Genomic DNA, 24670 nt, shown 5'->3' with positions numbered 1-24670 from the left:
TAGTTTTGAGAATCCACACACAAAAAATTCCATTTTGATTAGAGTAATTGAATCAGCCTTGATCTGGATTTTATGCAGTAATTTCATTGTCACACATTTAAAGCACTTTGGCTGAATGAAGTTTGTATTGAACAGAAGAGCCATAGAGACCCCAGACAGATATGTATATCCATATCTATACAAAATGTCAACTTAGGAACCCAAGTGCTCATTTGTCTGGCCATCTGGAAATCTCCAGTCATTTGAACACTTAATTTTACCCTCTTTTTTTTTTTTTCTTTTAACAAAGGGGGAACAAAGCAAAGGAAAATGGTAAGTCCAGACATTCTATTTTTTATTCCTTGAAAAAATAAATCTTAGTATTATAACAAGTGGAGAGATTAAAAGAAAAAAAAAGATAGATAAACTCCCTTAAAAGGATTTGACTACTTGTCTTCATTCTGGAGAGCAGTATTGTTTTCAGTTACTTGGGAAGTATGGTAATTTTATGTATCATTAGAGTTTTCTTTCCAAGTAACATCCATGTACTTCCTCCTAAATTTCTTGCTAGAAGGGACTTTTGAATGGTTTTATTATTCGAATCTTTTTGAGCTCAATTTTAATTTCCCCTTTTTAAAAATGTTTAAAAATGTAATAGGCCAGACAAAGGTAGAATCATAAGCAGTGGATCTTTGGGTACTTCCATTTTTTTTTCTCTTTGTCCTTTACTCATTATGTATTAACCCTTCTCTGCACTCTCTGTAGTGGAATTGACAATATTAAGCAGCAGTTTCCTGGACTTCCCACTTTTTGGACTAGAAAAATAAATGGTGAAAGTGAAAGGATATGTAGAGTATACATTTTCCATTTAAAGACAAAAACCAAGGATAAAAAGCATTTGAACATTGTCTTTTTCTGCCCCAGGATGAGTAAGAGGAAAGTAGCTAAGAATGCTGAACTCTTTAGCTGTGCCAGCCTTTGACCTTGAAAAACACCATAATTGGTAAACTGTACTGTGAAAGAGAAATTTTGTGTAAGTGATATCTAATAAATCCTTGTATTTTTATATCCCCTACCTTAGAGAAACTTCAGTACCTTATAAGCATTAACTATTGCCTACCTAGTGAGTTAGCTGTTTCCTCCTCAAACACAATGTAATTCATGGGGAAAATTTACTGTTTTAGGCTTTGAAAAAAAAATTTTTTAGGACTAAAGAGGACGTTACAGTTTATTTACTCTCATTTCTGCCATTTGACAGATGAGAAAACTAAACCCAGAAAAAAGGCAATGGCTTGCTTAAAATCACATAACTAGCTAGTATTAGAGCCAGGACTGTAATACGATAGAAATGGTGGTGATGGTAATCACCAATATTCATAATGTTTTAATATCAACAAAACACTCTACATATATTATTTCACTTAATTCTCACAACAACCTTAGATTAGAAGTGGGGTACTATTATCATCCCCATTTTACAACTGAGAAAACTGAGGCTGAGAGGCTAAGAGACTTACCTGGGATCATATAGCTAGAAATACCTGTTGCTGAGTTTAACTCAAGTCTTGGTGACTCCAAGTCCAGCTCTCTGTCCTCTACACCACATGGCTGCTTCACATTTCTATTTTAGGGTTCCACTTAATACAAGAAACATGTATTGAGCCCTTCCTCTGTGTATGGTCCCCTACTGCCGTATAATGGGGATAAAAAAAGGGGAGTGGGGCAAAGAATAGTCCTTTTCTTAAGGGTGTTTACAGTGTGTGCCCAGAAGAGGAAACTGAGGCAAACAGGGTTAAGTGAAATACCCAGGGTCACACAGCTAGTAAGTGTCTGAGATCAGATTTGAACCTGCAAAGGTAAAATGGATTTACAGTGAAAGACCTTGAATGCCCATATTTGCTTTTTTTTTTTTAATTTAATTTTAGAGGTGATAGGAAATCCCTGATGGTTTTTGAACAGGGGACTGATGTGATAAGACATGAAAGGTAATAAATGCCTAGACTGGAAAGAAGTACAGATTCAGTTTGTGTTGTAGAGGCATTCATGGTCTTTTACTATAAGTCCACTTTACCTTTGCAGGTTCATTACATATTCTTACTCTGTGTACCCTACATTTCAGCCAAACTATACCAACTACTGGTTCCCCAAACTTGGTATTTTCGATCTCTCATCCATGTTATATAGATAGCTAGGTGGTACTGTGGATGGAGAGACAGACCTGAAGTCAGGAAGACTCATCTTCCTGAATTGAAATCTGACCCCATACACTTATTTGATGTGTGACCTTAGGCAAGTCACTTAACCTTTTTTGCCTCAGTGTCCTCATAAAATGTGTCCTCATAAAATGAGCTGGGGAAGGAAATCACAAATCCCTCTGGTATCTTTGCCAACAGGACCCCCATATGGGATCACGAAGAGTCAGACATAACTAAAACTTCTGAACAGCAGCATCTTGCATCTATCTGTTTGCATAAATAGGGGAAGGGAATAAGCATTTTTGCTTAATAATATCTACTATGTGCCAGGAACTGTGCTAAGCACCTTACAGATATTTACCATCTCACCTGATCCTCACAAATGCCTTGAGTGGCAGGTGCTCTTCCTGTCGCCATTTTATTTATGAACAGCATTGCATCAGAGCTGAGGAAAGGAGAAGCCTCTTGCTCACAGGTGCCAAGTAAATAGAGCCAGAGCTGGGTTTCTGACACTAGTCTCGTGACTCTCCTGTGTTGTTGCTTTGCCCCCGGCCCCTAGATCAGCCTGTGGAATGCTGCCAGGATTAGGGGGAGTGCCTTGAAGAGCAGTCCAGTTTGAATCTGGAATACATTGAAACCTAACATGGCCAGAATCCTGAGGCAAATCGCAATTCATTTGCTTGAACCTGAAAACTCTTTTCTTTGGATTTGGCCAGTTCTCTGGATTTTTTGGCTCCCCACTCAGAGAGATAGTCCAGCGTCTTCCCCACCCCAAAGCTTCCCCAAGATGAAGGTCTATGCATGTGCACACATACACGTACACATACGCATTCTCGCCAACAATTCCATATGTTTCATTTTCCTGGAAGCGAGGCTCCCTGCCCATGTGCTCCCTTGGAGTGTTCCACACCTCCCCTCAGAGGTACATGAGTAACTGATGCTGAAAGGATTTGTACGGAAACTTGTCAGCATAATTGATTATTATATGGCATGTGCCACCAAAGACAGGTGAGCCGTCACAGAACGGAACAGATCTGTGTGGGGCATGCTTTTCCCACTGGTTCAAGCTGGACTTCCTTCTCTGACATGGTGATTGATAGATTTGTAGCTCTTCCCTAATGGATAGTGCCCCAGCATGGTTCACTGGAGCCCCCTGCTGAATAGACCCTGACATTGCCAGTAAAGAGAGGAAGGTTTTCAAGGCTGTGATTTTTGTAGTTCTTTGGGTGCTGAGGGATATGGCTAAGGAAATGTAGGTTTTTTTTCCCTTAATAACTGCCTCAAGAGAAGAATTTCTGTGCCCACAGAAAATTCACAGCATGACCCAAAACATATCTATAGCATGTGAATTTTAGAGACTGAAAAAAGTGAAACCATTTCAGTCTAGTCTTATTTTTTTATCCCAATGTGAAGCTCCTTGAACATCTCTTTCTTAAGTCTTATGTTTGTCCCTGAAAACATCTTGTTTAAACTGTTAAGCTTGCGGTTATATGTTGGAGATGGTAATCATTCTTTCCTTGTCCTACAACCCATTGGGAGATTAATTGAGATGTTACTTGTGAAGCACTGTGGATTCTTGAGAAGAAGAGTGCTGAATGATTGAACCTATTATTAAAAGAGTTGGGAAATTATGCTAAAAAAATTAAACTACTTAGAAACAGAATTTTGGGCTAGATGGAGCACTGGGTTGAACTGGTGTATGACTTCTTTTGTTCTTATCAGAAATTAGAAAATCTCTTCTCTTAGACCCCCAACTCTGGTGACTGGAGGAAGAAAGAGTCAGGCAGGTCAGGCCAGAAGGGCTTTTGGCAGCCGCACACTGACATGTGCTCCTTACCTAACCATCAGTGAGGTATTTGGGGCTTTTGAAATTATAATACCATGAACCACAAGTTTTTTCCTAACTTAGAGAAATGTCATCATTGATGCAAGTAATCTAGCCTTCACTTCCCCTCTACTGGCTTCTCTAAATACTTTCTTATTTCTAGATCCATAGCAAAGAAATTTTGTGCTCAGAATAATGAACATGAAGCGTGGTCTCAGTTGGATAATAGTGGAGACGGAGACTTAATTATTCTTGCCAGTTGTTTCTAGTTGTTAAAGGACTATAAGTTTTGTCAATACACTCTAAATTTTCTGCAGCACGAGTCACTCTGCCCTGCTCACGGCTCCACCTGTTTCTATCTTTTTGTGCATCATCAAATTTATCAAATACATAGTCTGTATGCCTGTTGCTTTTATTGCCTTATTATCTATTTCCTTCTTAAGACCAGTCAATCTATTTTACCTCATCATTCTGCACAATTGGCAATAAAATGAATCCATAGTAGTAAGTAAAATCAAAAGGTGAAACGGGCCAATCACTTCTTGTAAAAAGCGAAACAGGAAAGAAAGACAGAGAGAAAAAGAGACAAAAAAAGAGAAATGTATTTTCAGCAACAACTAATGTGGGAATTGTTTCAGTGAACTATCATGTTTATGATAAGCAGTTTTGTGTTTTGTATATTTTGGTTTTGGTTTGGTTTTGTGTTTTTTACTTCTGTTTTTGTTCATTGAAGGAGGATATTGGGAGAACAGATTATAAATGCATGCTAAAATACATAAATTTTTAAAGGAATAGATAAAGTCAAGGAAAAGAATATAGCTAGAGAAGAGAAAATGCCTAGGATAGACACTCAGGTAACACCCATACAGGAGTGGCAGGAGTAGGGAGATGAACCAGTAAGGAGACCTAAGAAGGAATAGCCTGTGAAGTTGGAAGAGAATGGAGACCAGTATAATGGAAATGAAGGCAAGAAAGAGGATCCAAAAGCAAGGAATGAGGTCAAGGAGGAGAAAGACTGAGCAGAGACCATTCAATTTCCTAATTTAGAGGTCACTGATAGCTATGGAAAGATAAATCTCAGTAGCGTGTTAGAGAAAAAAAGCTCTATCTCGGTTTTGCTCCTTCCAACCTTTGTAACCTCAGCCAAATCACTTCTCAGATTCTTCTCTGTAGAGTGAGAGCTTTGGACCCAACTACCACTTGCTCTCATAGAGTGATGAATCTGTGACTCTACAGAGAGATGATCTATCAGCAAACATTTAGTAAGTACCCCCTGTGTGCCAGGCACTGTGCTCCATTCAGGGTGATGTGATTGTGGATGATATGATCAGGAGTGAAGATGAAAATGTGCCTGGGAAGTGAGAAAGACTCTGCTTTATAGACCAGTGAATACTCGAAACAGCTCTTCTTGACTTCTTGAAGCTTTCCCTTTGCAGTTGTTTTCCAGTTTTGCTCCTTACGCACCCCCTGCTAGTTTGATTTTTTGCTATTTGGGATCTGTGATTTCATCACTGTGAGAAATGCAACGTGAGCAGACCCCACCAATGTAAACCAACAATTTGTCTGGAATTTCCCGGTTTAGAAAGTTTCCTGGGAACGCTGAGAGAAATTGAGGGACTTGCTCAGTTAGACAGCTAGTACATGCCAGAGGCAGGACTGGAACACTGCTACCTCAAATTGTTTGTCTTAAACTCAGCATGTCTAAAATGGAATTGTTCCCCAATACCGCCCCCCCCCCCCCTTCCACCTTCCCTATCACTATTGAGGTCACTGGCATCTTTGTTGTCACCTGGACTCATAACCTCGCTGTCTTCCTCCACTCCCCTGCTCTCACCTCCCATAATCCAATCTGTTGCCAAATCCTGTTCATTCTACCTTCACATCTCTTGAATGTGCCCCCTTCTCTCCTCTGATAGTGTTAGCGCCCAGGGGTAGCTTGGTGGTGTAGTGGATAGAGTAGCAGTGCAGGAATCAGGAGGATCTGAGTTCAAATCTCACCTCAGACACTTGACACTCACTAGCTGTGTGACCTTGGGCAAGTCACTTAACCTCAACTGTCTCATTCTGGGTCACCTCCAGTCATCCTGATGAATATCTGGTCACTGGATTCAGATGGCTCTGGAGAAGTGAGGCTGGTGACCTGCACAGGCCTCCTTCCCTCAAAACAAAGTCAAGTGCAAGTCATATCATTATCTCTCTGATGGCATGGTCTTCACCCACACCCCCACACACACACCCATACACACACACACACCCATACACACACACACACACACACACACACACACATACACACTGTTAGCACCCTGGTGCAGGCCTTCATAGCTTCATACCTGGGCAATTGTAATAGCCTGCTGGTTGAGCTGCCTCAGGTCTCTTCCCACTGCAGTCCATCCTCCACTCAATTATCAAAGTGCTCTTTTTAAAGTGAAGGTCTGTTCAATAAAGGCTCCCTTTTACCTCCAGAATCAAACATGAAATCCTCTGGCTTTTAAGTCCCTTCATAACCTGTGCCTGTCCTTTTTTTTGCTATTCTTTGTATCTGTAGCACTTAGCAGCATGCTTGGCACATAGTAGGCATTGCTTGTTGACTTGACTTGACTTGTTGATAGCCCACTCTCCAGAATGATATACTGCCTCACATTGTTACTAATAGTAAAATGGGAAAACTATTTTTATTTAATATTTTATTTGTTATTTAATCTTTATTTTATTTAATTTTTAATATTTTAATATTCTTGCTTCAAATTCAAGGTCAAGAGAGTAAAGGAGAAACTATTGGACATAGGGGACCAAGGAAACAGAAACCATGGTCAGAATAGTTTTTGGCAATTGTAAGAGAAATAGGGAATCAATTTCCTAGTTCCCTGGAAGAAAGGAAAAGTAATGACCAAGAGACTCTTTAGAGGGAACAATATCCTTGGAGATTTAGACTTAGACACTCATCTCTGGCTGAAATACTTCCTTTGCTTTCTTAACAGATACACCCTCATATGAACATTTTATGTATTATGCAAATCCACACAGATTAATGAAGTAAAACTGGTTGCTTTTCAGTTTCTGTCCTCATTTTCATTGTCTTAGTAATTATTATAATTGCTTATAATGCTACAGATCATAGATGACTATCGTTTTTTAGTAATACAGTCGTTTTAGGTTGGGCAGCTAGGTGGTTCAGTGGGTAGAGCACTAGGCCTGGAAGCAGAAGGATTCATCTTCACGAGTTCAAATCTGTCTTCACACACTTTCTAGCTGTGCAGCCCTAGCAAGTCACTTAACCTTGTTTGCTGCCATTTCCTCATCTGTGAAAATGATCTGGAGAAGGAAATGGCAAACCACCCGGGTATCTTTGCCAAGAAAACCCTGAGTAGTGTCATAAAGTCAGGCAAGACTGAAAAACAACAATGGTGATGAATTTCAGTTGTGATGAATTCCACTGACTTATGTTCAAAATATATTTTTGGTATATACTCATCAGCTGCGACAGGTATTCATTCAGTTCTGAATCCCTAAATGCTGATATCCTGCTAGGACATGCCCTGGAGATAATGGAATAAATGCAAAGAAAACGTATTTTTTAGAATCACACTTTATTTCTCTTGTATCATTATTTTAAGGACTTCTCTAGTACTGCCTTATAGAACATAAACTCACTACTTCAGTGACTCTAAATTGTGGGGTTTTTTGTTTGTTTGTTTGTTTTGTTTTTCTATATCCAGCTTTTTATTGAAAAACCTAGAGATGAGAGGCAGTAAAACCAAGCAAGGCACTTCTCCGAAGAACCTGACTTCTACTGTTATCTTTCCCACTAAGTTCCCCTTTTCCCCTGCTCTGGACCTCACTTTTCTCAACTATAAAACAATGGGGCTGAACTCGATATAATGCAGTAGAAAGAGTCAGGGGACCTAGTGGTGGTAGGTACCTGATAGTAAAATCGTTATAAATCCATAATTGGCTCCACCCTTACTATCTATGTTTCTCTTCCTCTATTCTCCCAATATATACCCTTGAATCCCATCAAGCCAGTTTTCTCACTGTTCCCCAAATGAAATGTGCTCATACTCAGCCCGAGACCTGATCCATCTCATCAGAACATTGTTCCTGTATAACCTTGAGCAAGTCACTTAACATTTTGTTGCCATCAATTTTTTTCATCTGTCAAAAGTGAATAAATAATTCCTGCCAGTTCTCCTTGGGAATGCTGTAAGCATATTAGAGAATATATTTAACAGTGCTTTGAGAAGTTCAGAAGAAATGCATTATTAAATCACAGGCTATTATTGAGGGTATCACTTAATTTTTTTTTCCTTTTTAACTCACATTCTAGTTACTGAAGAGATTTTTTTTTCTTTTACTGAAGAATGGGTCCTGAGACAGCACGCCATCTTCTGAATGATTTATTTGTGCTGTATCTGGAGATAGCTTCATTCTCTCTCAGAGTTATATGGGCATTTGATTTTGCCCAATTAATAAACCCTGCTCTATGAACCTGAATCAGCATTAGAATGTGGATTACTGACAATACTCAATGTTACTCTGAGCATGTTAATCTCCACTAAAGCCCCTGTCTATCTATGCGTCCTTGTGGTGTAGAGATGTCTCTGGGTTCTTGAAGACAACGCCAGAGGAGCACAAGCTGAGGTGCAGGGAGAACCTACCAAACTGGAAAAAGGTTTGAAACTGAGCTTCCTGATGTCCTGTTCTGCTTGGTTCCAGAAGGCCATGCTAGGAGCAGTGGGCAGAAGATTCAGAGACAGATTCTAGTTCAGTGTAAGGATAACCTTAATGATGACAGTTGTCAATAAATGAGATGAGCTGCCTCAAGGTGTGGACGTCAGTACAGGAATCTTCAAGATTATTTAGGAGGGAAATTGTCATTGAGTTGGTCAGGTAGGGGTCAGACTTTCTACTCTGAGCTCTTTGGATTCTGATCTTGTCAGAGACCTTCTCTCCTTATATCATGGAGCCCTTTCCCTGATCCATTCCCTCCCACCCCAAATACACAATATTTTAAACAACTCTGTGTCTATGTGCAGTACCAATAAAGACACAAAGGCTAACTCATTTCCTAGCCAAGCCCCACAATGAGGAGATGTTGTCAATGCCCATGATGCAGCATAACCTGTATTTTGAATCTGGGTGAGATTTTGAGATTCTTTTTAGCAGCTTGGGGACATAGAGCAGAGCAGAATCAATTTCTGTCACTCACAGGCAAATATAGAGGAACAAGATTATGGATCAGGGTGAAACTGCGGTGCTTTAATCTTAAAATCAATATAGAAAAGGAAGTTGTACTTGTGAGGATACTATAGAGACAGTAATTTGGGTTCCTATGAGGTTTTGCCCTATAGAAGATAGTTTTTCTCCCCTCACTCCTCTCACTTTCTGATTAATATACCTCACCTCACCTTCTGATTAATATATCAAAGGAAAAAAAAAGGTAGAGGGAATGAAAGAAAGTAAAAAGATCTGCAAAATTGAATAAGAATGCAGATATAGCTCATAGCTATAGCTAATCCTCCATGGTCTTGGGAAAAGCATGTATGTAGGTGTTTTATATCCTCATTTCCTTTTGTTCCCTTTCCTTTTGATTATCTAAAGAAATAAGAAATCCTACAGTTTACACTGATAATTTTAGGAATCTGTGGTTTCATTTCAGTTACTTCCTGCAACAACATAGATCACATCCTCTCTATACCTTCTTCTTTTTTGCAGTTCTTTGCATGCATTATAGAGGATCCTTCCACTAAAGAGAGGCTTTTCCTTTGGTTCCTTTAATACTTCTGTTGTACCGTTATGGCACTCAGGATATCCTTATTTATTCTTCCTTATCCTTCCTAGCCATCTGGCCCCATCTCCTTTCTCAGTCATAATTTTAGCTGGGTGATATTCCGTGGCCAAATCATTGTTGGTAACATGCTCAATCTCTTTACATTAAACATACAGCTTTCCACTGTCCTTAGAGTTATTTAGCATTTCCCTTCTTCTGAGACTGTAGAGCTGTATGATGTCATTGAAAGAATATTGGTATTCAGACTATAGACTTTGATAGTAGCAAACAGTCTGGGATTACTGAAAGCACTGTGTAACTTCCCAGATATTCCTGGTACTAGGTAGATGCATAATAAATGCTTATTGAATTGAATGGAAATGCTATCCAGTCTGATTTTCCTCCTCCTACTCAATTCTGTGCCTAATTTGTGGCATATCTCATTCACCAAGGTCTTTCTGTGTGTGTAAACTCACACAGAGAAGAAATAGAGCTATCCATATGTGATGACACATATGTAAATAGTTGTAGATAGACATATCCTTATACTCCATTGTGTAGCTCTTTGCTGTCTTCTTCATTTTAGCTGGTTCCACTCCCTGCCCCTTGGACCTCCCGGTCCAGCCACCCCTCCCTTGTGTATGTTCCTTTCCCTTATTGAGAATGTGAACTCCTGGAAGGCAACAACTGCCTTGCTTCTTTGTTTTTGTATCTGCAGTACTTCATATGTGCTTTTTCATCCGTCCTTTCATCCATTCATGCACAAATACTCTTGAAGTATTTGAAATTAGCAAGATCTCATTAGTGAGCTATCTACAGGCTCCTTTTCTCCTCAGTTTCTTTCTACAGTTTTGTGAGTCAGTATAGCTCACAGTTTTCCATAGTCCTCCAGAATATTTTAAAAATAAGCTTATACTATCAACTTAGGCTTCTCATAGCCACAGTGTCTCCCCACTTGGAAAGAGAGGATCAGTGTTTTCTAGTACAAATGGTTTCTAGGTTCATTCCACCTCTTCTTTGAGGGGAAAGATTTACACTGTTTAAACTGTCTAAAAACTAGTAAGTGATGAATGTTCTTACTTTTTTCTATTTCCCAACTTTAAGGTTAACAACTTATTTAAAAACAAGATAGTCTGAGAAAAATATTCATATCAAATATCTCTGATAAAGATCTTATTTCCTAGATGTATTTCTCAAATAAATATAAATGACCTAATGCCATTCTCCAATTGATGAATGGTCAAGCAAAGGAACAGTTCTTTAAAGAAGTAATGCAGAAAAGAAGTAATACAAGTTATTAACAGCCATATGAAAAATGCCTCAAATCACTAATAGTAAGAGAAATGTAAGTCAAAATAAGAGATTTTGCCTGATACCCAGCAAATTGACCAAGCTTACGAATGGGAATAGTGTTGGAAGGGTTGCAGTAATATGGACACGCTAAGACAATGATGTAAATTGGTCCAACAATCTGGAAATTAACTTGGAATTATGTGGGAACAGATGTTTACAGCCACTGAACCAGAAATACCTCCAACAGGTATATGCCTCAGAGGGATCAGTGACGAAAAGAAAGGTCCCATTTAAGTCAAAATATTTATAGCAGCACTTTTTATGGTGGTGATGAACTGAAAGCAAAGATGCTTATTAATAAAGGAATGATTAAACACATTGAGTACATGAATCTAATGGAATATTGCTGTACTGTAAGTACATTCAGGCTGGATACTTCAATTTAGTAATTTAACATAATGAATACAGGTAAATGTGGGAATTCTTCAAGTGAGAGTAACAAAACCAGGAAAACGATATTCAAAATGGCTACAGCAACATAACAACAAGACATTCTTAACTGAAGGCTGAGAAATTGTAATGACCAAGTTTGACCCCAAACAAGCTATCTCCTCACTTCTTTGCATTAATTAGAGATGATGGGTTGGGAATTCTGCATATAGGCTTTTTCTTCTTTTTAAAATTCTTTGGTATAAGACATGGCTCTCTGTGAGGGAAAGGGGAAGGGGATACATTGGGAAATGTAGGAGATGTTTAAAAAAAAGAACAGTAAAAGTTTTAAACAAAGTGTAAGTTAAAGCTTCTATTATCACACACATAGTATCTAGTTTGACCTTTACTCTAACCGATCATTTAAAAGCATATAAAGAATGAATTCTAAATGACTTCGGTGTCTAAATTTTTATTCCCTGACTGTTAAGATATAGTCAGTTTCTTTTTTTAAAATGATGTCATTTAGAACTGGCCATTGCTTTTTGACCCTTCTTGAACAAGTTTTCCATATTGTGCAGTGTGTGGCTTCTCCGTAGTCTGTGAGCCTTTGACCTCTTTCATTTCTTGATTTCAAACCACTTTTTTCCTCCAACATGATGTTTAACTAGACATACTGCAGCTGGCCCATCATATGGCCAATTATGTACTATCCTGAGATACAGATAAACTCCTAGACTCAATTCCTGCTGAGTCCAGTTTTACTGTTCACTCTCACTCTGAACCCAGAGATCCATGTGCTCTTTTTAGCTAGCTCAGAGCAGAAACCATTTATAGATGCAGAGCAGACCCTATTTTCTCTACCTCCTAAAGTTATGATTCCTGTATGTATTACACAAAACTTTCCCCATGCCCTCAGCTTAATACCCTTTGCCTCTCAACTCCCACATATTTTTCTTTCCTGGTAGTACAGGTATAGATGCCCTGAAGTCACCAAGGGACCACTGAAGTAAGTTCTGTCTCCCACTTCAAATACTGAATGGTCAGTGGAGTGAATTCTCTCGTTGCAATCCCACCCTGAATTATCCCATACCCTAGTCACTCATTTTACTGTTCAACTTTCTTTAGTTGGTGAGGTAATGTAACACACTGGACAGAGAACTAACCTTGACACCAGGAAGACCTGGGTTCAGATGTTGCCCTTGATTCAAACTGGCTGTACAATCCTAAGCAAACCACTTAATTTCTCAGTGCTAGGTAACTCTATGGTACTAGCTTGTATTCAAAAAGAAAGTTTCTTAACCTTAGTTTCCTATATTAATGAAATCACAGATTCAGACTCTGTCATTATATATGTATAAATAGAATCATAGATGTAGACCTGAAAATGATCTTAGAGGCCATCTTGTCCAACACCCTCATAGCTGAAGAACTAAGGTGCAGAGAGAAGTTCAGTGTCTTAGCCAGTGAGTGTCTAAGGGATTGTCTAAGTCTTCCTGACTCTAAGGCCAGTACTCCGGCTCCAAAGTCATGCTGCCTTCTCTAGTTATAACTCATCTTAGTCTCAGAACATTCCAATTCCAAGGATCATCTCAGTATCTCGTTCCCTTCTAATCAGTGACATTACCTGGAATGTTTAGTCCATGTCTCCTTAGTACAGCTTCTGCTTCAACCTAGGAAGTATATCCATACGCAAAAATTTTTGCCATCTTCCCCAATGCTCACCTTTGCATCGAAGACATTGAGTATCAATGTATAGGGTAACTTGGTTTCAAGTATCTTAAGTTCTTCGTAGAATTTCTCAGTTTCATTTTTTGTACTGCAGTTTTCATCATGGTAACTTGTTTCCTTATGCTTTCCTTGAGCACTGAAAGGTAAAAGAGCCAAAATAACCAATAGAATGATATTTCTTGCTGTCTCTGGAAATTCCTTGACCTCAGTTCTGCCAGCTTCTCTATTCATCATGCTGTCAAACTCCCAAGTCAGTCTTCCATATACTTGGAACTTCTCTGTATCTTTCTGTTTCACTTATAGTTAGAATGTCAGTCTGAATGTGGTTCTATTCCTTGAGTAATATTAAACAAGGACAGCATGTTGAGTAAACAAGAATCATGTTAATGTTTACAGATGTTTCATGAAGTGCTTCATGTTCCCTATTCTGCCTCTCCAACACCATCATGATAGCGACAGAAAGGAAGCATGGAAGGTTGAGAACCATATTGTATTTTTGTTCATTTCATGTGCCATTTGCTCATCTTAGCACAGCCTGGTAGCCAACTTTCTAGTGTTGAGTTTCTCTGTACTTGGCTAAGTTTGTCTTTGGACAACAGACACATAGGCTTGTGCCATCCCATATCCAAAGGCTCTCCAGCTTGAAGAAGCTGCTTAAGCTGGGTTACCTCCTTATCACCATGAGCCCTTAGAGTAGGACTTCTTTTTAGGTTTCCCAATTCATTGGATTAATCATATTCAGAAAAATACAATCTAATTTAAATGTAGATTTGGCCATTTCTAATGATTGAGCTTTTCACATTGAGTTGTTTATTTAATTTTAAAATTCCCTCATAGGTCAGCCTCAAACTAGCACTTTAGAAATCATTTTATCTTTACCATGGCCTCTACAAATGTGTTTTACATACATGCTCTCCAGCGCCGCTGGTGAGTGGAAGAGTCCAGGCTGTTGAGCACAAGGCTAGTATTTCACTGACATGGACGATCCACAGGAAATCAGTTGGGTGAGCGAGGTGTAAGTCCGTCAGAAGATAATGCAAATGAAAGGGTTAAACACTGCGCAATGGACAGTATTCAAGTTTACATGTTGATGAATATTGCCCAAGGATATCTTTTTTCAGGTTTGACATGAACCTGCTACATAACCGATCCTTTAAATGTAGATAATTTTTCTTCTTGTGGGGTTTATATCCTTCATGTTTAAAACAGACAAAAATTTGCAAAAAGAAATAATATGGTCAAATGAAAAGAGGTTTGTCTTAATGTCAGAACATATTCCTGGTTTTTTATATCCCCTGGTAGAATAGAAGCTCCTTGAGAGTAGGAATTGGGGCGGGGGGGCAGCAAGGGATGGAAGGATCTTTGTATCATTAGTGCCTAAGACTGCAACTGGTTCGGAGTAAGCAGTTAATAAATACTTGTTGATTGATTAATTTTGCTGTAAATCTGTGGTTTAAATTCTGTGCCTTGTTTTCCTCATCTATAAAATGGAGAGAATACCTGTATTATCTTCCCCATAGAATTACTGTGAAAGTAACAGGTGTAAAACTATAAGAAGTCCTTTAAAAACTCTCCATTAATTTAAAGTGATACTGTTACTGCCTTTACAACAGTCATAAAGCCTTGCATTTATGTAGTTCTTCTTAGAAATTAAAAGCACTTCTTATGCAGCATATTGTTTCAATATCCTTGGGAAATAAGGAATAGCCAGGAAATATTTTCCTCATTTTATACCTTTGAAATTTTACTATGTAAACAGTAAAGTGTATTTCCCATAGTTCTTTGAACAAATAGAAATGACTGCTTCTGAACATAAATCTACTCTGGCTGGCTCCCAAGCAATTCATCTTTTCCTGAGATGGGTGATCTTCAAGCTTTGGAAGTTGTAGAATCCCTCTGTGTTGTCCTTTCTGTCTTGACCTGGGTTTCTACTCTTTGCAGCAGGGCAGTGAGGTGATCGAGTAGATTCAAATTACGCATGTCCTCAGAAACCCCCCAAGATGCCTTATTGAAGGTGATTAGCAGCATGTGAGTGTGCCAGAGTCCTTGGGAGAGCAGCCCCATGGGAGATGGCGCTGCTGACTGACAACCGTTCTTCTTATGTTGTCTTCCCACTGTGGGCAATGTCAGCATCTTAAGCGATTCGATTCTTTCTCTTGCTCTCTGTCTCCTTCCTTGAGTGAAGATCTCACAACCTTCTGTTCTGTCTGCGTTTCCTTTTCCAGAGCACAATAATTGTGGAGAAGACCGTGCAAGACCTGATGAACCTGATGCATGACCTTAGTGCGTACTCCGATCAGTTCCTCAACATGGTGTGTGTGAAGCTCCAGGAGTACAAGGACACCTGCACAGTTGCCTACAGGTAGAGAACTCCTTTTAGGAGGAGAACACAGTGATTTCAGAGACATGGAGTTTGTTGTTCCCTCGTGGAGAGATCATAATCCCTCTTACTCATAGCCCTACAATGAAATGTGTAGCCCCAAGTTTGCCAGAAATCGTAAAAGTAAATGTACGTGTATGTGTGTGTATATGTGTGTATATACACATACACACTAAAAGATGAAAGATATGAGATATGATTGGAGTTTCTTATGACTCCTTCTGAGTGCCTTCCATGAGCCTTCAATTCCTCATGGAATCTTCAGAATGGAAGGGCCCTGCAGCGTTTGTACAATCCCTCAGCCTTCTGCGCTTGTTAGTGAGCACCAGGGAAAGAAGGTGAATTCACAAACTCCCTTGCTGACCTTCCTTAGTTCTTTTCATTCCTCTCAGTTAACAAGTGCTTTTTCATCTGTGTCTCTTGCTGCCCCTGAAGCTATAGGAGACCGATTTGGGTTCAATAAAAGGAAGTACTTTTTTGTAAGTAGAACTGGAATGGGCTGGCTATGACCAGAGTAGTGACTTCCCCATCACTGGCATACTTTCAGTGAAGGCAGGAGGGCTACTTGCTAGGGTTATTATAGGAACAATTTCTTCTTGGACAATATCAGGGGTTCTTAACTATTTTGGGGCTATGGACCCCGTGGACATTCTAGTGAAGCCTGTAAACCCATTCTAAGAATCATATTTTTAAATCTATAAAATAAAATACATCCGATTACAAGGGAAAACAGTTATATTGAAATAGAGTCATCAGTTTTTTTTTACATTCATGGACATTACATTACATTTACTGCCCTACTTGGTTTCAACTCCATGGAACAAGATTTTGCCCCTGATATGTCCTGCTGTCCCCCCTTAGCCCTCTCGCCACTTCCCTGCCCTCTTTTGTGTATTGTCTCTTCTTACTGGATTGTAAGCTCCTTGAGGTTAGAGACTGTCTTTGTTTTTATTAATTGTATCCCCAATGCTTAACACAGTACCTGGCACATAGTAGGCACTTAATAACGTTCATTGGATTGGATTTTCTTATAGTACAGGTATATTTACAGTGATCTGACTCTGTTGTCTTAATTGTTCCCTCTTAGAATCAAATGTACAAAAGGGCCTAGACCTAGAGGTATATTCTGTAGATGTGAAACAGAATAGGAAAAAGAAAGAAACTGGACCTCAAAAATTAAGTTTGTGACCTTGTCCTCATTTACAGAAGTGCTCTAACCCATATGAGACGTTCATTTGTCAACATTATGTAAGCCAGAAGAGAAAAACCAAGTGACTTGTTTTTAGTTTTCACTGACAGGTCTCAGAGCAATGCCTCAAAAAATAAGTGGAAAAAGGACCATTTCCCCTGTAAAGACCGGTTTTTAGAAAATCTCTTCTCAGTAATCAGGTTTGATTTTCTTAAATTCCTCTTATGCTCTAGTGCCTTAATTAAGATTATATGAACCTTGAACAGCTTGTTTCTCCCTCTCCCATCATCCATGTAAACAAAAGATATTTTCTATTCTAAAATTTTTATTGAAGGAAGCAAAGGGTATTGTACCCCCTTGAGTTCTCTCCACTCATTCAGGTACCAACCATCTTACTCTTCACCTCCCAAATGAGTTCTTGCAGTAATTTCATAATTGGTCACCCTGACTCTAATTTCTCCTCAGTCCAGTCCATCCCAGCCGCACTGCCTAATTGTCCCTAAAGCTTGTGTCTGACCACATCACATCTCTGTTTAAGGAACTTGACTGACTCCCTATAACAAAATCACAGAATTTGAGAGTTGGAACGACTTCAGTAATGACCTACTCTAGCCAATCCTCAAAGGAATCTCCTCTAATAATGTACCCAACAAATGCTCATCCAGCCTCTTCTACTTTTCAGCTGCTCTGATTGTTAGCAAGCTGACATCAAGCCTAAATTTGCTTCTTTGTGGTTTCCACCAGTGCTCTGGTTTTTCCCACTGAGGCCAAACAACAATTTATTCCATTTTCCACATGACAGACCTTCAAATACTTGAAAACAACTGTCACGTTCCTCCAGATTCTTTCCTTCTTTGGGCTAAATGTTCCCAGTTCCTTTAACTGATCCTCCTGTGCCACGGACTCCTATGGAGATGGATTGCCACCTCAAAGTGGCACCCAGAACTTACCACAGTATTCCAGATGAGGTCTGATGAGGGCAGACTACAGTGAGACTATCACCTCCCTCTTCTCACAAGCTTTAATTTTTTTTTGTACCAAAGTGTAGGACTTTACTCTTGTTATTCCTAGTGATTTTCACCTTATTAGCCTCTCAAGATCCTATTCGGATCCTGACTCTATCATCCCCTGAGTTAGCAGTTCCTCCCAGCATTGCATCATCTTCAGATTCGATGAGCATACCATAGCCTTTGCTGAGGTCATTGATAAAAATGCTCCCCAGTTCAGGAACAAGCACAGATTCCCCAGGATATTCTACTGGAGACCTCTTGCCATGTTGACATTGGACACTAACAACTATGCATTGAGTCTGTCCATCTGTCCAGTTCCCTGTTAATTGTATTATTGGCTAATTCATATCTCTCCATTTTCTCCACAACAGTAGTATGAAATACTATATCAAAAGTTTTGCTAAAATTTAGCAGAAATCTGTATGTACAGCATTTCCCCCATCTACTAGTTTAGTAAGCCTGTGGGAAAAGGGAACGAGATTAGTTTAGCATGACTTGTCCTTGATGAAGTCACATTGACTCTTTCTAATCACTGCTTTCTTATCTAAATGTTCCATTCTTAATGATCCATTCTAGAATTTTTCCGAGGAATCAAACTCAAGCTTACTGGGATTTATTTTGTGGACTCTGTTCTCTTTCCCTTTTTGAAAATTAGGACCATATTTACCCTTTTCCAGTATTCTGGTATATTTCCAGTTTTCCATAATATTTCAGGTATGACTGACCGTGGTTCAGCCATCACCTTAGCCAGTTCTTTCAGGACAGGAAAATGTAATTCACTGGTACCAGGAAACCGGAATTCATCAAAAAACAGCAAAGTAATTTCCTACTGTCTCCTTACTTATCTTGGGTATCATCTCCTTAGTAGTATTGTGTTGTCATTCCTAACATAAAAGTTATTCTCCTTTGCTGGAAAAAAAGAAACAAAATAAGTTTTGAGCAACTCATTCTCTCTGATACTGGAGTGGTTTGCCATTTCCTTCTCCAGCTCATTTTACAGATGAGGAAACTGAGGCAAACACAGTTTAATGAGTTTCCCAGGGTCACAGAGTCAGTAAGTGTCTGAAGGTGGATTTGAAGTCAGAAAAATATCTTCCTGACTTCAGGCCAGTGCTCTAACCATTGCACCACCTAGCTACCTGTTTTCATACCTTTTCTACATTTAATGAAATAACTGAGTTGGTACCATATAGATTATAAGAACTTAATGAATTCTGTGTAATAGTAATAATAATGCATACTGTGATATAAATCGTTAATATTATGGATCTATGATTTTACGAATTTGGGGAACTTCTAGTGTGGGAGTTCCCTCCACAAATATACATTGAATACAGTTTGACTTAGGTCAGTTTCCTGAATTCCAGAGAAGTTGTGAATTTCCAAGAGTCAATTAATCAAAACAAAAGCAAGCAATTATTAAATGCCTACTGTGTACCAGCTAGTGTCCTTGGTTAATCATCATAACTAGTATCAGAGTTAAAATTTGAACCTAGGTTCTCTTTATTCCAAGTCTATCCTCCACTCAACTGTATTGCCTGTGATTAGTGATGTAAACAGGTTAATGAGGATTCAGAACCAGTATCTAAACTCTGTGTTGCTTATTCTCTTTCTGCTAGCCTATGTTGCTAGTGTGTCCTGTCAATGTCACCTTTATACTATCTCATATGTGTCCCCCTTTCTCCTCTGACACTACCAAGACACTGGTGCAGGCTCTTGTCACCTGGTGCCAGGACTATTGCATTAGCCTGCTGGTGGGTCAGCCTGCCTCAAGTCTCTCCCCACTCCAATCCATCCTGCATTCAGCCACTGAAGTGATTTTCCTAAAGCACACACAGCCACGTCATCTCCTCTACCCAGTAAACACAGTAGCTCTCCAACACCTCCAGGATCAAATCCAAAAATGCCATGTTCAGTAGTCAAAGCTCTTCTTAGTCAGCCCCTTCTACCGTTCCAGTCTTCCTATACTGTACTCCCTGCCATGAACTCTTCAGTCCAGTGACACTGGCCTCTTGACTATCCCTCCTACAAGATACTCCATCCCCCAACCCCAGGCTTTTACTCTGGCTGTGTACCATGGCTTCAGTGCTATCCTTCCTCATCTCCACCTCCTGTCATCCCACCTTCTACAGGATGTCTTTCCCAACCCCTCTAGGGCCTTCTCTCTTTTAATTATTTCTTATTTGTCTTATATATTTCTTGTTCATATGTATTTGTTTGCTTCTTGTCTCCCCTTTTAGATTAGGAGTTTTTTGAGAGAAGGCACTGTCTTTTTCCTCTTTATGTATCTCCAGCACTTCGTACAAAGCTTGGCATATAGTAATGGCCCTTACTAAATGTTTTTTGACTGACTGGCTCCTAAGAGATCTCCAAGGATTTCTTCCCAAGACAACAGCTACCTTTCCTATCATTCTACCTAAATGCCAGTGGCAGTGATAGCTCCTTTATCCCATCCCTCCAGTAGATGTGGTATTCTTCACTCAGCTTTTGTGCACTAAAATCCTTGAATGACATGCCAGTGGTATGTGTGTGTACATGCATACATACGCATGCATGTATGTATGTATGCACATGCATACATGCATACACACATGCAAAGAGACATTTTAGAGATAAGTGAAGTGACTCTTGAAAAGCCTAGGAAATGAATAAATAGGAAATTATTTTATGATTGTTATACAACAATACACACATACCCTGGTGTGTATAGCTTGTTACCTAATCAAATCATACTGGCAAGGGAGAAAGTGTTTTCCTTTTCGATGAGTATGAAAATGCCAAGTGTCCTTTCTCACTTCCTCTCTCCCTATTTATTGCCCTCCCCAGGATTGGCACCTGCTGAGCAGTAATTAGGGCAGCCCTAATTTGGACAGCCAAATCCTGATTACAGTGAGAGGAAAAACAGGAAATGTTCTAGTTTTGCTGCCAGCAAATGACTGACTTAAATAGAAAGCCATATACAATTCAAATGATCCAAAAAGATATAACGGGATTGGGGGGGGGAGGAGAGTGCCAACCTGATTCTTTTATCTGCTTCTCAGCAAATATTCTACAGAAATTACCAACTCCATAAGCTCATGATGCCCTCTGGTGAAAGTTAATGTATCTTCCAAGATTTCTGCATAAGCCAGAGTTTAAAGAGAACTGTGAGGTCAAAAATTTCTCATCTCCCTATGAGAACCACTCCAAGGGGAGACACATTGTACAATAAGAGATCATATTTATTGCATGCTTGATTTCGTCTTGGGGACAAAAGGAGAAGGCTTCTTACAGAAAATATACTCAAGAATATCAGGCTAAATTATATCTTAATTTGGCCCTATAGATAAAAGTCTAAAAAAATTGTTATTAATTCCATAAGTAACTACATTCATCGCCAGTGTGGTTTTCTATCTGGTTGTCAGTTCTACACTGGGGGGCCATCTCTTCTGTCCTCTCTTCCTCTTCGCTTCCCTCCCTTCCCTTCCCTACCCTGAGAACTAGGTGCTAGTGTTCTCCTTACTTTATACTTAAGGAACCTGAAGCAGATAGAGGTTAAGGGATTTGACTAAAATTACAACTAGTAAGTGTTTGGGGCCAAATTTGAACCCAGGTCTTGATTCCAGATCCAGCACTCTATCCATTTTGCCTCCATCCATCAGTCCACAAATATTTCTTTACCAGGAGGAGCCATGATACAGTGGAAATGGTCATAGGACCCACACCCCTTAGTCCCAAGGTGACCTTGGGCAGATCACTTCTCTGGGGAGGGAATTAGATGATCTCTGATGTACCTTGCAGCTCTGTGTATTTAATACAACAGAGTAGACCAAATGAAGTATAAGAAATAGTCCCCTTCCCTAGTAAGAATCCGCAGGACTACAAGTTCATAAAGCTTTACATAAAGCTTTTAGAGAATCAGACCATATAACTACAATTCTGGTAGTTTCAAGTATTCAGCATGTAATAGTTGACCTGTACTGGAAGTCTCTGTGGTAACTAAGAATCACAAAGCATATATGCTTTACTAAGAAAAATGGAGCCAGTGATAAAAGTTTACTGTTTCATATACAGTCCTCTTCATTGTTCTTCTTGGTGTGTTGGAGTGTTTGTTAAATTCATTAAGGATCAAAAAAAAAAAAAAGGAACCAGCATTAGGCACTAACCCCTAAAGTTATGTCTAAGGTGAGCAGATTATAAGCGGTGACATACCAGTAGTATTAAAATGTGACAGATGATAGCAGAAGGAGACAGAAATGTGTCTAATAACTGTAAAATGTTGGGTTTGCAATAGATGATTTCTGAAGTTTCTTGCAGCTCTTAATAGGCTGTGAATTTATGAGATTCTAGTGATTGTCAAAAAGATTCCCTGCTCACCATTATATGGTATTTTTGTAAAATAACAAGCAGCATAGCAGAAATCAGATCTGGGCTCAAGTCCAGGTTCTGACACGAATTAGCCATGTGACTTCAGTTTTCCCATCTGTAAAATGGAGACAGCAATACCTTCACTGTCTTATAAGATTGGTATGAGGAATGTATGTGAAAGACTGAGAACAAATAGAAAAGTGTGAATCATCTTCATTATAATTAGCCTAAATATTGCAGACTACTGGTCTACTAGTTCCATAGTTCTAATTAAATGGCCACATCTAATTTGGACAGGTCTTGTCTATCTGTCTCAGCGGTTGGATTTTGGAGCAACTCACAGATTCAGCCTGCAAAAGTAATGTCCTACCCTGTCTGTCACCAAACAGTTCAGTTCAATTAGCTCTACCTGCCCTTAGTTGTTTACCTAATGAAAAGGCTCAGCACCCCAGCTGTGTCCAGGGACCATGCTCCCTTGCACTTCGCAACTGTTCCAGAGAAGCAGCTCCCATCAGAGCCAGTCAACAGCACCAGCAGATGTTTTCTGAATGGAATTCACTGAGCTGTGTCGAGGGGACGGACCTTCCTCAAAGCAGCACCATCACCTGTTCCAAGAGTTCCACCTATTTCCCTCTTCCTCTTGGGAGCGGGTACAAATAGTTACACAGATGGCTCTGCCTGTGGCCTGTTGAGCTGTGAATTAATTAGTAGATTATGGCTCTGGTAGTGACAATTAACCCTACTCCTCTTGTGGAATAATTGCTTGAGACTTCTCCCTCTTTGTGTGTACCCGTAATGGCTATTTGGATATGTTCTGGATATTAGTAATGTGGATGATATGGGGCATCACAGACTCATAAGCTCATAAATAAAATTATTCAAGGGCAGTAACCTTGCCACCTAAATGGAAAGTTATCACTGGGATAATTTCATGTTGCCAACAGATGCTACCATCTTCCAAATTCAGAGTTGCTGATATTATTGTTGTTAGCTCCATTTTAAATTTGTTGTTGAATGGTGTGAGTATTCAATATGTTTTACCAATGTGAGTGGTAAAGTAAGATTAAATTCATCCAGGGTAAATGGGTAAATGGATCTGTGGCCCATCTGTTCTGTTGAGAAGGAGAATGAAAAGCATTGATCAGGAAACTATATATTTCAGCCCATATCCCTGGAACCCAACTGAGTTCCTAAACCATCTAGGGGTACATGAACCCAGTGATCTGAAGAATGAAAACTGGGTAAGGTTTATGTTTTCTATTGTCTTGCCAACAAGATCTAAATTTCTTTCTTTTTTTTTCTAATTTTACATTAGACAGTCTTTGTTTTTTTTAATTAATTTATTTGTTTTAGTTTTCAACCATCACTTCCATATGATTTAAATTTTCTCCACCTCCCTCCCCAAGATGGCATGCAATCTTATATGGGTTCATATTAAACACATTTTCACATTAGTCATGTTGCATAGAAGAATTAAAATAAGTGAAAGAAACCATGAGAAAAAATAAAACAAAACAAAATATAACAAAAGAGAAAATAGTCTGCTTCATTCTGCATTCCAATTCTATAATTCTTTTTCTGGATGTAGATGGCATTTTGCATCAAGAATCCTTTGGAAATGTTTTAGGTCCTTGCATTGCTGTGAAGATCTAAGTCTATCAGAAACAATCCTCACACACTGTGGCTGTTACTGTGTATAATGCTGTCCTGGTTCTGCTCATTTCACTCAACATTAGTTCATATAAGTCTTTCCAGGTTTTCTGAAGCCCACTTGTTCGTCACTTCTTGTAGTATAATAGTATTCCATTCATATACCACAACTTATTCAGCCATTCTCCAATTGATGGACATCCCTTTGATTTCCAGTTGTTAACCACCACGAAAAGAACTGTTATAAATATTTTTGTACATGTGGGACCTTTCCCCATTTTTGTGATCTCTTTGGGATATGGCCCTAGAAGCGATATTGCTGGATCAAAGGGTATGCACATTTTTATAACCCTTTGGGCATAGTTCCAGACCTAAATTTCTAATGTCAGTCTTGAACTGCCAATACAGGGGGTCTTCACAAGGTTTCCTGGGACAGCTTCCAGATCAGAAAAGGCTTCTTTGACATTAGCTTTATGACACATTTCAAGAAACTGATAAGAGAAAGAACATTAACTCAGGAGTCAGGAAATGGGTTCTGATTATAGGTCTACCACTGTCTACATTGATGACCTGACCTGAGTCACTTTACCCCATTCATTGTTTTAATTAACAAGCATTTATATTCTCTCTCTTCCCTCACTTCTCTCTCTCTGTCCCTCTCCCTCCCCCTCTTCCTCCTTTCCAACCCCTCCCCAAAAAAGAATAACTAAATCCCCCATATACATTTATTGAAAGGCCTTATGCAAGGTTCTGGGAATACAATGAACACCAGAAATACCACATCAATGCAAGGTGCTCTCTTAGCACTATCTATCAGTGTACCTCACTTTCCATAGATGTATTCATGGCAAAATGGAATTATTCTCCCCTGG

At 39.2% G+C, this 24670-nt stretch overlaps 1 protein-coding gene across 4 annotated transcripts in view; it reads left to right on the top strand.

The window, feature by feature from the left end:
* The window catches only part of EXOC4 (exocyst complex component 4), a 945346-nt gene that overhangs the window by 748762 nt on the left and 171914 nt on the right, over nucleotides 1-24670 (top strand). For all 4 annotated transcript variants that reach the window (XM_072650117.1, XM_072650119.1, XM_072650120.1 and 1 more), the window contains one exon: nucleotides 15448-15584. In XM_072650117.1, coding sequence (XP_072506218.1) covers nucleotides 15448-15584 — 137 coding nt within the window. The remainder of the gene's footprint in view (nucleotides 1-15447; nucleotides 15585-24670) is intronic.

Source organism: Notamacropus eugenii, chromosome 3, assembly GCF_028372415.1.
Source record: "Notamacropus eugenii isolate mMacEug1 chromosome 3, mMacEug1.pri_v2, whole genome shotgun sequence".
Lineage (NCBI taxonomy): Eukaryota > Metazoa > Chordata > Mammalia > Diprotodontia > Macropodidae > Notamacropus > Notamacropus eugenii.
The sequence above is the reverse complement of the archived record's forward strand: the minus strand, read 5'-3'. Positions and strand labels throughout refer to the sequence as shown.